General features: G+C 38.9%; 1 protein-coding gene across 1 annotated transcript in view; it reads right to left on the bottom strand.

Annotated features, from left to right (window-relative positions):
* The window catches only part of LOC104527127 (NADP-dependent malic enzyme), a gene marked incomplete at its 5' end in the record, with an annotated part of 38,832 nt that extends 25,623 nt beyond the window's left edge, over nt 1-13,209 (bottom strand). Inside the window, 3 exons of the mRNA XM_010170750.1 lie at nt 2,078-2,191; nt 3,975-4,072; nt 13,100-13,209. Coding sequence (XP_010169052.1) covers nt 2,078-2,191; nt 3,975-4,072; nt 13,100-13,209 — 322 coding nt within the window. The remainder of the gene's footprint in view (nt 1-2,077; nt 2,192-3,974; nt 4,073-13,099) is intronic.
* Between the last annotated feature and the right edge of the window lie 468 nt (nt 13,210-13,677).

Consider the following 13,677-nt stretch of genomic DNA (forward strand, 5'->3'; position numbering starts at 1 on the left):
CACCACAGCAGTAAGCACCCACCCATTCCCAAGCCCTCCCAGGACATCCAGACAGGGAAAACGGTGCTCCTAGGTCTTCCAGGAACACCAGCAATGACCTGAAGTGCGCACCCTCAGCTCCTGCTGCTTGCGTCAACATCTGGCTCCAAATTCTGCCCTAATGTATCTCAGACAGCTGTTATGTCTGGCTTTCACCAACAGTTTGCGAATATACCCTGGGCAGGACATGAAGTTCAGCGGACTGCTTTTTGGAAAAAACCCAAATTAAAGCCCCACCAAGGAGAATAAGCAGAGGAAAGGAACTTTTCAGTCCTAGAAATATTCACACTCTGTGTGAGACACTGATTGGTTTTGGCCCTGGTTGAGAGTGCTGAAGCTAGAAGGTGGTGAGTAAAGAATACAGTCACCAACTCACTAAAAATTTAGAACCTGTGAAAGGAATTATTCGCTGCGTACCAAGAGCAACAACCCAGCTTCTTGGCTAACTAACAAATTAACAGTGAGAGGTGTAAAAGAAGCAGGAAGAGGAAATGAGCAGGACAAAAGAAAGGCTGGTTTAACCACCTTGGCTGGACAGACATGCAGCCAAGACCTGTTTTACTGCTCTAGGGCTGTAAAGTTCCTATGCTTCTGCCCCTGTCAGTTTGTTTCCGTAACACTGCCAGGAGGTGATTTTAGTTCAGTTGTTTTATTTGATAATCCCAGTCTCTATGGTGGAGGAAATCATGCAACATATCATTCTTCTTAGGCAACCTCTAGGTTTCAACAGCCACAGACGATACACAGGCCTTCAGTCATCTGTGTTTGGATGCAAAAGCACTTTAAGATTATTAGATGAAAACCAAAAGGATTAAAAATACTCATTAAAACAAACCAACAAACAAAAAAAATCCACCAGAAAAAAAAAATCTGTGTTTTAGTAGCAAATATCAGCCTTCTTCTGTACCTTCTTCTGTACCTATCAGGCTACTTTTGTGCTTTCTGGCAAAGTATGTCCAAGATGACCTCAGTAACACTCTCCCATCTCAATGTCTATGATCCTACTATTTTCCCTTTAACAGTATGAGTGAAAGGTGCTGTGATACTGTTCAATAAACCAACACAGATACCGACTGCAGAATGCACGCTCCTGTAAACGTATGCGAACGCCAAAAGATCCTAAATACCAGACAGCTAAAGAACACTGCGCAGGAGTGCAGTGCCAACAAAGATGACCATAAACACTGCTAACCAACGGGCAAGGTGAAAAAGCAAAGCCAACTGGTCTCTTATCCATTTCTTTTAAGTAGCTCACAAACTATTAAATACATAACCACCTTTTAAAACATACCAGTTTCTTTATTCTGGCACGTGGAATTCATATGTTCCTTTATTTTGGCACATGGAAGGAATGAGGTAAGGGTGACTGATGAAGTCTCTCAGCAGCTTCAATTTCTGACCAGTGTTGATAGCACTGCAGACCACAACATCTGCAACGCGAACTATATCACTGTGCATAGAAGCTATTTGATGCAATATATCTCAGTTCTTGCAGAAGGATGACAAGCTTGCAACAGCAGGAAAATATTATCTTCAAAAATATTTTTCTCCCTTTAAAAAATCCTTGAATACTATCCTAATCATGTATCTGTACATCTTCCTGCAAGACTGTGCTAACAGTTACACTAACATGGGAAATACTAAAGCCACAAGTTGAACATTTCTTTCCTTACACATTTTTAATGATCTGCTGAAAAATTCTCTTCATTATGTGTTCATCCCTAACAGAAACAGAGCAGGAACTCCAAGCATCATCACGCCGCCCCCGCCCCACAAAGTTACATGGGAGTTTGTCATCCATTTAATACACTTTAGAAAAGAAAAACAGCTTGCTATGTCAAGAGAGAGAATACGCCGCCCCCGCCCCACAAAGTAACATGGGAGTTTGTCATTTGTTTAATACACTTTAGAAAAACAGCTTGCTATGTCAAGAGAGAGAAATTGTTGTAGTTGTTTTCACAAAGAATACATTCTTGCCTTTATCTACAGACTGATAATAACAATCATGACATTTAAAGGAATGAGAAAATTGTATTACCTTTACTATCAATCCCTTTGAGTCAACCATCCATATTCTTTTGATAGCTGCATCTTTAGATACCCCTTCCTTTTCCATAGCCATAACAATGAGGTTTGCTATCCCCAGGGCAGCCTGAAGGGCAGAGAAGAAAAGCAATATATGAAACTAGAAATGAAAGAAATCCCCTGCTCACTGGTTTTCTCTACCCACTATTTAAGGTAAGTTTCTTAATTTTATTTCGTGATAAAACTGAATCATTATTTTTTCATAAAGTGAACGCTAATGAACTCTTGCTACCATTTGGTAATTAGAAACCACAGTGTACATAAATAGTATAGATAAATCTTAAGTCATATAGGTCAATCACAGTATAGATAAATCTTAAGAAGGCATTTACAGTGTGGAGAACATAATAAACGTTGAAACTCTAACAAAAAATGCTGAAACTAACATTTATTCCACATAATCATCTCAGAATACATTAAATATTTTTTCTTCTTTGAAATTTTATTTTATTCATTAGATTTTTTTTTTATTTAAACCAAAGGAAACGAAACTCTGCATGCCAGAAAGTAAAATACAGTCCTGAAATATTTTTTACTTTTATATTTTTTTAAAATGTCTATTGAGAAGGTAAGTCTCCTTTTACCTACTGTTCATGTGGTTTGTATCTCTAGACTTGGCTGTGCTCCCAGTGAAAACAGGGGTGAGAAAAATTCACTTATCAATATTTTGCTGAAACATGTTTCATTCTTATGGATTTTATATTTCATCCAACAGATCAAACATCATACAGGTAGAGATTGAAAAACAGGCAGCAAAATGAGCCAACAGACCACTCAGTATTTCTCATTACCAACTCATATACATATTTATGGGGTTGATTCTGTTTCTTGTTCTTTATTATTCAGTTTTACCAGTTCCCCTTTTTTAGTTAAGAAATAAATAGTTGTATTAGGCATGGGCTGCTGCAGCAGGGATGATATCTACCATTACCTCTTTGCAGCAACAGGCACACTGACAATACTAACTAAACAATACTAACTAAAAAGAATAAACATTAGACCATGAATTTATCTGTCTGTAGAATATGGAGCAAAATCAAGGGAAGGAACTTCAGAGAGACAGACAGTCTTGATGTACAAAGGCGTTGACATGCTAGATATGGATGGAAGTCATTCTGAAAACTACACACCTGATCTCAGTAGCACCAACTATTGAATCAAAGTAAAGATATCCGGTGTATACACAAAGCTGGATTAGTATATTGCACCTACAGGGGGGTTTGGTGGCCATGAATAATATTTTTGAGAAGCCTGCATGGGGTTGTAGACTTCATACAAGGGATGACAGCTAGCCACACTGTAGATAAATACAATATTCACTCGTGTGTCAATGGCTTAGAAATTTATACTAAAAAAATAGTATCAAAAAATAACGTGCGTAAAAACCTTCATAAATGTATGATTTTGACATGCAGAATATTGAAAAACTGTATTTAATGACAGGAAAAATCAAGGGGGCACTGCTTCTTACTAAATAACACTAACTCTGCTAAATACATTTTATTTAATTTCTTTTTGGTGGCCTGATGTATATCCTTATCTTTCCAAAAAGTTTTGTTTGTTTTTTTTCATATTGAGAGCAGTTCAGCAATTTACAGCTAAAGAGCTAAAACCTGAAATTTAAAAAAAAAGAACAGATCTCTGCCAAACATCTAATGAAAAATATGAGGCTTGACGAGATGATCACAGATTTTTCTGTAAGTTTACATCTGAATTAAGAACCAACTTTCAGCAGGTACTAGTGATCATTCTACCCATTTAATCTTCTTGTTATCAGGATACATATAACTTGATTAAACATTAAGAAAAATCTTCACAGTATAATTTTTCCTGATGTAAAAAACACACACCTCTCCAGCTCCCTGGAACAACACTGTGTGATCTGATAACCTGTTCTTGGTGATACGCAGAGCTGCAAGAAGACCTGCAACAGCCACAGATGCAGTTCCTGAAATAAATTTTTAAAAAGAATATATTTGGTTATTCTGGAAATAATTACAAAGCATTATATTTTAAATAATTCCACAGCATCTTCTGGCTAAATGATACAAGTACTTAGGGTAGTAACAAAAAGTTCAGTGGAATTGGAGTTTTCTCTACTTTATTCTTATGAAAGTTAAATGTAGGTGGGAATAACTTCAGAGTAACACTAAATAAAATATGATTGATTGATTCTACTGGATGGGCATCATGGCTGGGGCATTCAAACTGTTACAAAATATTCTGGTTATGACCTTTTTCAGGAGGAAAGGATGTGAGAGCCCAAACAGAAGTACTCTGAAGGACCCCAGATACTGAAAATTAAGATATTGGTCTCATTCTTTAAATAGATATACTTCAAATAGAGTAAAACCAAGACTAAAATAAAACTTTATTTCTCATGGGGAGGTTTTCAAAGTAGAAGAGCAAACTGCGAATATTTACAGAGAAGCTGAGCTAGCTAAAAGAGTAAGGCCAGCTTGTTTAAGACACTGACTGTCCTCCTGCGTCTGAAAGCCCTCAGGACTCCAGTCCACTGTGAAAGGGGTTCCAGCATACTGGCATCTAAAACATTGGAAGTACCTTTTAAATCTATCTTTGAGTTATGCCACACAGGGAAAAAGGTTGACATTTAGTTATCATTTAGCCTGTGGAGACCTTTCTTCTCCAAATCAGAACCACAAAGAATGAGATACCTGTCTGCCTTTGAATGGAAATATTTTGGTCCTCTTGAGAAACACCTATTAATAAGAAGTAGGGCAGTAAAGGGATCTCAAGCAGGGATCTAACCCAAACCTGTTCACTGGCAGGATCAACCATACTGTGATTTCTGACCAATCTTTGTCTAACTTGTTCCTAACATCTTCTTTCGAATACTCCTGTGATCTCCTCATCAAGTGCTTCAATATACTTTTTGTTGAAAATTTCAAATCTTGTCTTATCTACCACTGAAAAACCCGGTCTTTTCTCTTTGCAACAAGATCTATATTATATTTGAAGACTAACAGCATCCTAACCTGCTTTTCCTACGTGGAACAATCCCAATTCTTCCACTCATTCAGAATAAGTTCTGTTTTCTAAAGCACTTAGTGCTAATTTCTCTCTTTTGGACTTTATCCATTTGTTTCTTCTATCTTTCTTGAATTGCAGCACCCAAATCTATACAGAGCACTGCAGTTGAACTGTTAGCAACGCAGAGTCTAGCTGTCAGCTTCTGTCATGCAGAAGAAAGTTGTATTTCACCACCAGGAGCCAATATCTGGCTCTTCTGGTCCAATGACCAGTTATTCCTCCCCCCCAAAAAAGCCTACTGGAGGGGGAAGGTCTTCTCCCCTGGATTACTGACTTCAGGTAACAACCTCGTATTTTTCACAAATGAGCATCATCACTAAAGCCCAGACACAAAGTGGACCAGAAAAAGACAGTCAGAATCCTTATTTCTGCAAGGAACTTGGATCCATTAAATACAGAAAAAAACCTGAGAGGGTGGACATCCTGTGGACAGGGATATAGTAGTGAGGTAGATGGTGTCAGCAGAAAAGTTGTGCTCAATGGGTCTCTTTAGAGGAGATTCTGAAGAACCAATAGTGGACAGCACTGATTTCATCAGGACTGAAAAAGGTGTACCAGCCACTAATGATCAGGTATTAAAAGTGGAAAAATGGTATTCAATAGTCTTCGAAGATTTATGATGCCTATCTGATTCAGAGAGAGCTGAACCACAGGGAGACAAACAGGCCCTGAGATGTCCTTCTGGTTCAGTTATGGGAATAAGAACCAAATTCTTTCTTCTCTAGGCAGCAGCTGCCATTGATTGACCCAAGGAAATCAAAGATGAGGCCACAAATGATTTTGAGAAGCCTGCAAGAACTTACAATGAGGAGATCTGCTGACTCCTACAATTCTGTTCCTGATTACCACAGCCCCAACTGCAATTGTCTACAAGCCACCTGGTTGCTTTTGAGGAGAGAATTCACATTGCTACTGATTTTTCCTTCAGGAAAAGTATGAAATGGGTATGACCAGCTCTTCAAACACACTTGGCCCAGAATCTGCACACTGGACACCCACCCTCAATGGGCAGCTCCCCTGAAGGATGCACTTTTGCTATTCACAAGTCTGCTTTCTCATAAACAAGGTAAAGTTGAAAGTTGAGACAGCAGTAATCTCTACATTGAACTCAAAGAGACGCTCAAAACAGGTATTCGTATTGCAGGCACCACACAGACCATTAAGTTTCAAATACATGTGGCTAAGGAACTAAAAGTACAGAAGTAGTAAGAAGTCTGGTCTACTGGGTAAACCTCTCCCAAAAAGACATCATTTGGGTGTTGAAGGCTGGGTTTGAACCTGTGGTTTATACGTAGTATTGTCTGAGTTTCATGAATTGTTACTTTTTCAAAAATAAAAGGTAACATCTACTAAAATTTAAGAACCCATTTTAAAGTTAGAAAGTCCCTTAGAAAGTCACTATTTGAAGTAAACCTGAACAGTTCAAAAACATATGTCTTTAGAATGAAAAAATTTGTTATGTGCTTTTGATTGAGACTTTTCCCTTCAGTCATCAGAAATGCAGGACACCCTGTTCTCAGCCCACTTAAATGTTCAGACCATACAAATTTGTAATATTTTTATGACTTGTCTGAGAGCTGAGATAATTTACTCTCTTCTTCCTCATTTCTAAATAAAAAAAATCTAAAAATTGGTTCATCTGAGGCATGGCTTTGGGAACAACAACTGTCAGGCTGAGACACTTCCACCCCACAGTGTCCAAGAGTTAGCTCGTTTCTTTCCCAGATGAAATTAAGTCTTCCTCTGGTGAGTGCCAAATTGGCAAAGACAAAAAATGGCAAAAGAGACAAGTGAGACCACGCTCGCTGTTTCCCTCGGTACTCTACACAACAATCCTCATAACTGGCAATAAAAAAATCCCACCTCTTGCTGGATGCCAAATTCTTTCTTCTATTTTATATTACACAGCTGTGCTTGCAGGGAAGAAGTCTACATAACATGGCTTATTCCCAAGACCATTGATCTAGTCCCCTGAAAAGCATCCTGCCCTCATCAGAGGACTTCTCAGAGAGCCAGGAAAGCTGCTCTTCAAGCTGCTTTCTGGTGATAGAGACAAAATGAAACAATATAAATTTATAACAAATGGTAATGCTGGGATCCTGCTTATCTTCACAGCTGATGTACTGTTGCTAAGTCTCTTAGCCAGAAAGATGGACTACAATTAAGTATTACCAGTTGGGATACTTTTACAGTGTCTATTACAAGAACATATTCTGTTTTGAGGAAAAAGAAATATGAAACATGAATAAAAGGCTACATCTAATATCAATAACATTTTGCATTGATTATTTACACAGGATGTGAGTTATCATTACCTGTCTGTTCATTATGAGGGTGATTCAGAACAAAGATTATAACAGCAACATACAAAGGCTTACATGTTGTATTTCTCACTAATCATGATTTGCACAGAAGAACTGCTCTAAAAATGGTAGTTTAGAAGTATTCCATGTCAGTTTGATTCAGCCATTTGACTCTAAAAAGCATAATAATCCAGTTTATTAGATTACTGAACCCACTATCACCACTGCTGGCAGTGGCTGTCATCACTCCTCGTCAGCAGCTTCCCTGATTCCTTCCCATTGAAAGGGGGGCACCGTCAGCGTGAATAGCAGATCTGTTCAACCGGAACTGCTCTGACTAACGGCGTGACCTTAAATTTCACCCTGAATAATGACTCGCGTTTTTGAAAAGAATCAAAATGCAATTCACATCCATCTGCCAAAGCCCAACCACTTCTTGTGGACATTACGAAACAGAATTTCACTGCTTTTCCAACTGTCATCGCTACAGGTAGAAGAGAAATGGCTTTGCCTCCCTCTCCCACAGAGCACAGGTTAAATCCCTTGTGTGCAGAATAAGATAGACATTGTTCACAGAGATGAGTTTGAAAATCGATTCTATTTCCCCCAAATTCCTAGAAGAAGAACTACAGTGAGTTTAACAAAGGTATATTTCTAAAGCAGTGTCAGCTGCTGTGACAGCAAACACTTTGTTACAGTTTTCTAGGAAGATGAGTCATATCGTGTAAAAACACGGTAGACGTGAAATCTCAAAGCACGCTATCTTTTATCAAATCTTTGTTTTCTGTCCAAGATTCTGCAGCCTTACTTGCTACTGTAAACTGTACGAATGAGCATGAATATGTCCAAGGAAATCCTAGAAACTATGGCCTTTCATGGTTGGCACATTATAAATGCTTCAGAGCACAGAGTCTTCTTTCAGCAGATGCAACAATTAAAGAAAAAAAAGGTGAAAAAAGCCCCAAAACGTGAGGAATGAGAACTTAATGTTTATTGGTTGTAGTTTAATTTAAATTAGCAAGAAATGGCTTATGGCACTGAAGCATTTGTTTAAAGTTTCAAAAAAAAACCCAACTTGTAACCAAGTATTAGTCCTTTCTTTACATCATTTTCTCTACCTTATCTTAAAAAGCTAGCTAACAAGAAGAGAGGAGGAATTTCTGCAGCACATCCTAAAATCTGAGCTAGTCATTCTAGACTAAAAGATTAGGAGGTGGTAAAAGTAAAATTAGTATTTCTCAATGCACAGCGTAATAGAAATCACATGTTAACATGGCCACTCTCACAAATAACACTGCATAGAGGGCCAGGGAAAAAGTAAATCCATTTCCCTCTCCTACACTTACTGGGGAAAAAGGTGAGTGTAAAGATCCTATCTAAAAGGTGTAATCTCAGCTGCTAGTGAGGCAAATGCTATGGCTGTGGGTAGTTCAAAAGGACCCTCTTCTAAGAGATGGCAGCTCCTTCTCCTTGCCACGAACGGGCTTTTCAAAGCTGTGTATGCGCACTGCCCCACTCTGCAGCTGCAGCAGGCAGGCAGTGCACACAGGAGGAAAGGATCTAGTGAAGCCTTTTTAAAGGAGCAAATCCTTTGCTCTATTTGAAAATGGATACAGAGTCCCAGAAGCACAGAGTGGCTGAGGCTGGGAGCTCATCTGGGGCAACCCCCCTGCTCAAGCAGGGCCACCTGGAGCCAGTTGCCCAGGAACACGGTGAGAATGGGGATTTTTTTTTTTAACTCATGAGGAAAAAATGAAACAGAACAGTACTTGTACATACACCTACTTGTATATGCCCATACTTGCATATGTATGTGGAAAAGTATACTAAGCTACAATGGGGGATATATTGAAAGCATCCCTATTTCCATGCAAATTTTCCACTGTGTAATGGACAGGTGATAACCTGGAAAAAAAAATACTCTTCACAGAACCCTACAGTGTATGTCTTAATAGGATTTTTTTTAATTATTATTTTAAAAATCCTAAAGTCTGTTTCGCCTGGAAGCAAATGTCACTTCATATTATGAAAGAGCTCTTCTACAGTTTGCACTTAGTACAAGAATTTGAGATATACGATCTCAACATATGAGCTATTACATGTCATTCAACTTTGCATTTTCCAAATTCTTGGTCAGAGAATGAATTGGAAGCCCCATGCCCATCACAACCACAACAAGCCCCAAACCTGCTTTACAATTTGATTTTAAGAATGGTAATTTCCAAGTATCAAATGTATAATTTCTGATCATAGAATGGTTTGGGTTGGAAGGGACCTTAAAGATCATCTAGTTCCAACCCCCCTGCCATCAGCAGGGACACCTTCCCCTAGACCAGGTTGCTCAAAGCCTCATCCAACCTGGCCTTGAACACTTCCAGGGAGGGGGAAGCCACAGCTTCTCTGGGCAACCTGTTAATGTTAAAAATAAATAAATCTTAAAAAGGTGAATGCTTGTGACAGAGAAATTCTGATTTCTCAAAATTGTACTGACTTAACATTAAACTGGTCATAACATAACTTCCAGGTATAATTTTGCTAATTATTCACATGGCAGTCTGCTGAACATTTAGCATATATTTTAAATCAAACCACACATGCAAGATGTAATAATAACCTTAAATTATATATGCTCTACATTTTTATTTTAGGTCTGTTTCTTTTAATAAAATTTGGATGCAATTAAACAGCACAGCTGTTAAAATCTAATGACATCTAAGGTCATGATGGATACAGAAGTTTATTCCAAACCAGTGCAATCTCTCCATGTAAATATTTCTGTTGGCATAAAATATAGGCTCTTTGCTTATAATAGGAGATAGCATTGCAACTGCGGGCACAGAGAAATAGAGCTGTAACACTAGCATGAAAACTTACAGTATTATACTGCATAGAGAAACACTTATTTTATGTAGATTGGCTTATACTGCAGAAGTTTGTCATTTCCCATTGAGATAATTTTGAAGTACAGGGGTGGGGAAAAAAATCAAAACTATTTAAATAATTGAAATAATTGGCGTGCATAGAGGCAGCAAGGCTAGAGAAATTTATGCCACTATTTGAAATTTATCCACGTCAGCAACGACTACAACCAGCTACCATGTTAAAAGCTTTGAGAAACCCGTGTAAAGCAAATGCATGGCTCCCAGGACGTGCAAACTTGCCTAAAGTCTGTGCTTGAGTAGCAAAAACTCTTTCAACAGACACGTCAAAACCAAGATGGGTGTGGAAAGGGAGTGCTAGGGCTCCCTGCTCTGCTCCAGATGGGTGTGACGAGGGACAGGCGGGTACGGCCCCAGCTGATCCCACCCGGGAGCAGGATTTCAGGCACTGCAATCCTGGACTCGTACCTAGGACTGCTTCTTTAACTGATCCCAAGAGGTTTGTTCAACATCCCTGCAGCAGGGATATTTAAAATATCATGTAAGCACTGACTTCAGAAGATGATGGCAAATCAGATGTAACATAGTGTTTGTCTGCTTTCATTGGCCTGATGCTACTTGTTGGCTTTACTGCTCTAGAGGTAGGAAATACAACTTGCATACAGAGAAGGCCACTCTTTCAAGCAGCCTCGAAAGAATCACGCCATTTAGAAACTGAAAATCTCTAAGGATTGCTGAAGTATTGAGCACCATCTATCCTCATTAAAGTTATCAGGTGAAAGATCCTTAGGGTTTAGAGAGCTGGAATAGAAAGAAGGAGAAAAGATCACTGGAATCTATATTTGGGCTGTTATTCTACTGACACATCATAGGGGAAGATGGCATCCTACAAAAAAAGATACTGAAGGTATTTACGGGGATATAATGACAAACAAGAGAGATCAGAGCAGGCTAAATGCATCTGCTTTTTCACCTCTTGGAAGCTACATGAGCATTAAGGATGGTGATCACTCAAAAGTCCCAGACTTCATTTATGAAAATAACAGAAGACCCACAAACACAAATTAGATTGCAGAAACTGAATAAGTTAAAAAACTGCACACGGCTACACTTCTAAGGAAGACCAACAGCTGCTACAGCAGCTCAGTCAAATGGACACTTTCCAACAGTTTTGAACATGAAGACACCTCCTTCCAAGGTGCATCAGAAAGAATGCAGTGGTTTTAAAAAGGCATGTGGAGATACTGAAGAGTTTCTCAGCTTAGTTTACCCATTTTTTGGTATACTTTTGCTGAAAAGCTTCCCTTCCATTTATTTAAAACTACATTCTAGTTGAGTGTCTTTCTGATTTAGGTTGAGGACCTTTTTCCTGCAATGAAGGAGAATTCCTAGTGGGAGCTGGGTCTCTAAACAACTAGGGAAATGACCTGATGCTGTTTGGTCTGCTGTATTGGACTGTTGTAGCCATGGCTACACAGACCCTGCAGGGTAAGAAGCACCATGCTTCTCACAAAGGGAAATAACATTTTATAATTAGTTTATTTCCCATATGGGAGTTTGTCCTCCATAATCTGTTTCAGACGCAGGAGTAAAACTCAGCCATGCTTGTAAAAGAAACATAGTTCATATGGCCAGCCAAATCCCTCACATCGGAAAGGCAAGGGTTATTTGAATTCACCACCGTGCATTTAGTCCCCAAAGTAAGACCTAGGTCTCAAGAATGACTCAAGTATGACTTCTGGAAAACTCAAGCTCCTAATGCTTGGCTTAAAGTGTCACTACAAACTGTTAGAAATTAAGACAGTTAAACTCCAATTTTTGATCCTGTCACTGCAGAGGACTCATCTATATCTACTCCATCTACACAAAGAAAGATGAGGGGGGTAAGAGGCAGCTGAGTGCCTCTCTCCAGCAGTTCTTCTGACTTCAGTTTCCTTGCAAGGGTGGGAGCCAGTGCACTTCCTGCCCTAAATAAAGTTATTTTCCAGTGCTCTTTTCCTGACAGGAAATAAGGCAACCCAAGCAGCAAGCATCCACTGCTTCAGTGCTTGTCTTTCTTCTTGGGAGAGAAGGGACAAGATGCCCATCTAGATTGAGCACTGGGGGAATCCCCCTTGCTGATGTTTCCCATCCTAGATTGAGCACTGGGGGAATCCCCTTTGCTGATGTTTCCCATCCTAGATCTTTTCTTTTTGCCAGCTGCTACAAATGATTCAGACGGGAAAGCAAAGCCAGGGGGATAATTTCCGTCTAAAATTGAATGCAGCCCTGAGACTGCAAGGAAAATCAGAAGGACATTTAACTGTCCAAACTGAAATACAGTTTGATATTTATCAAGCAAGCTCTGTCACACGGAGAAACACTGGAGCAGTTGTCACTGCAATGACAAAAAAACTGAGAGAAGTACAGTCCGGGCTTGAGCTTTGACATTTGCCCGAAGATCTGAAGTTAATAATTTATATGGCAAAGCCATTCCCACACTAAGCTATTAAAAAAAAAAACCAAACCCTAAAGAGTGAACATCTAAATAAAGCATGAGGCATACATGAGAGGGGAAAGGCTAAGGGCAAAGACAGCTCACCAGAAACCCACGCTGAAGAAACCCAAGGAAAAATGTGACCTGTACTGAACATTTTCAAATATCACAGGAAAGCTGATACTTTTTATTTTTTTCCCCTCTGGTTAGGAATCATTTTTCTGGCTTGTGAGTATCACAAGAGTGAAGAGAAGAGAGTCTGTTACCTTGAATATCATCATTGAAAGTGCAATACTTGTTACGGTACTTATGCAGGAGGCGGAATGCATTAGCATTAGCAAAATCCTCAAATTGAATGAGGCAGTTCATGCCATACCTAGAAAGACAAAAAATAGTGCATTACATTACAAATAATACATAATTGTATATTAAAAAGCTATTAACATTTGCAGTGAGATTTGGAATACAAGTATAATATGATTTATACATCCGCTAACATGTTTCTGTTATATCCTGTACCTTGACATTCAGGACTAGACTACTAATGGACTACATAAGTAGACTACTAATATGGTTTACTCAGTTCTAAGTTAAGAATAAAAGAAGCCTTCATTTCCCTGCAGACAACCCAACAGAAGTCTTCGCTGAGCAATCAGCTAGTGAGTAAAAGACCTGACCCCATGAGGAAGGTAGTAAAAAGGTAACAACACATTTAGAACATGGATTTTATTTTATTGTCATTATGCAGGTCAGCAGCACGGCATCACTCACAACGCAACGCTCGACCATTCTTATTACAAAAGAGGTATTGATCAGAAACACAAATGATAAACATGTGAGAACA

The sequence above is a fragment of the Antrostomus carolinensis genome, unplaced genomic scaffold, assembly GCF_000700745.2.
Source record: "Antrostomus carolinensis isolate BGI_N321 unplaced genomic scaffold, ASM70074v2 scaffold10276, whole genome shotgun sequence".
NCBI classification, from domain to species: Eukaryota; Metazoa; Chordata; class Aves; order Caprimulgiformes; family Caprimulgidae; genus Antrostomus; species Antrostomus carolinensis.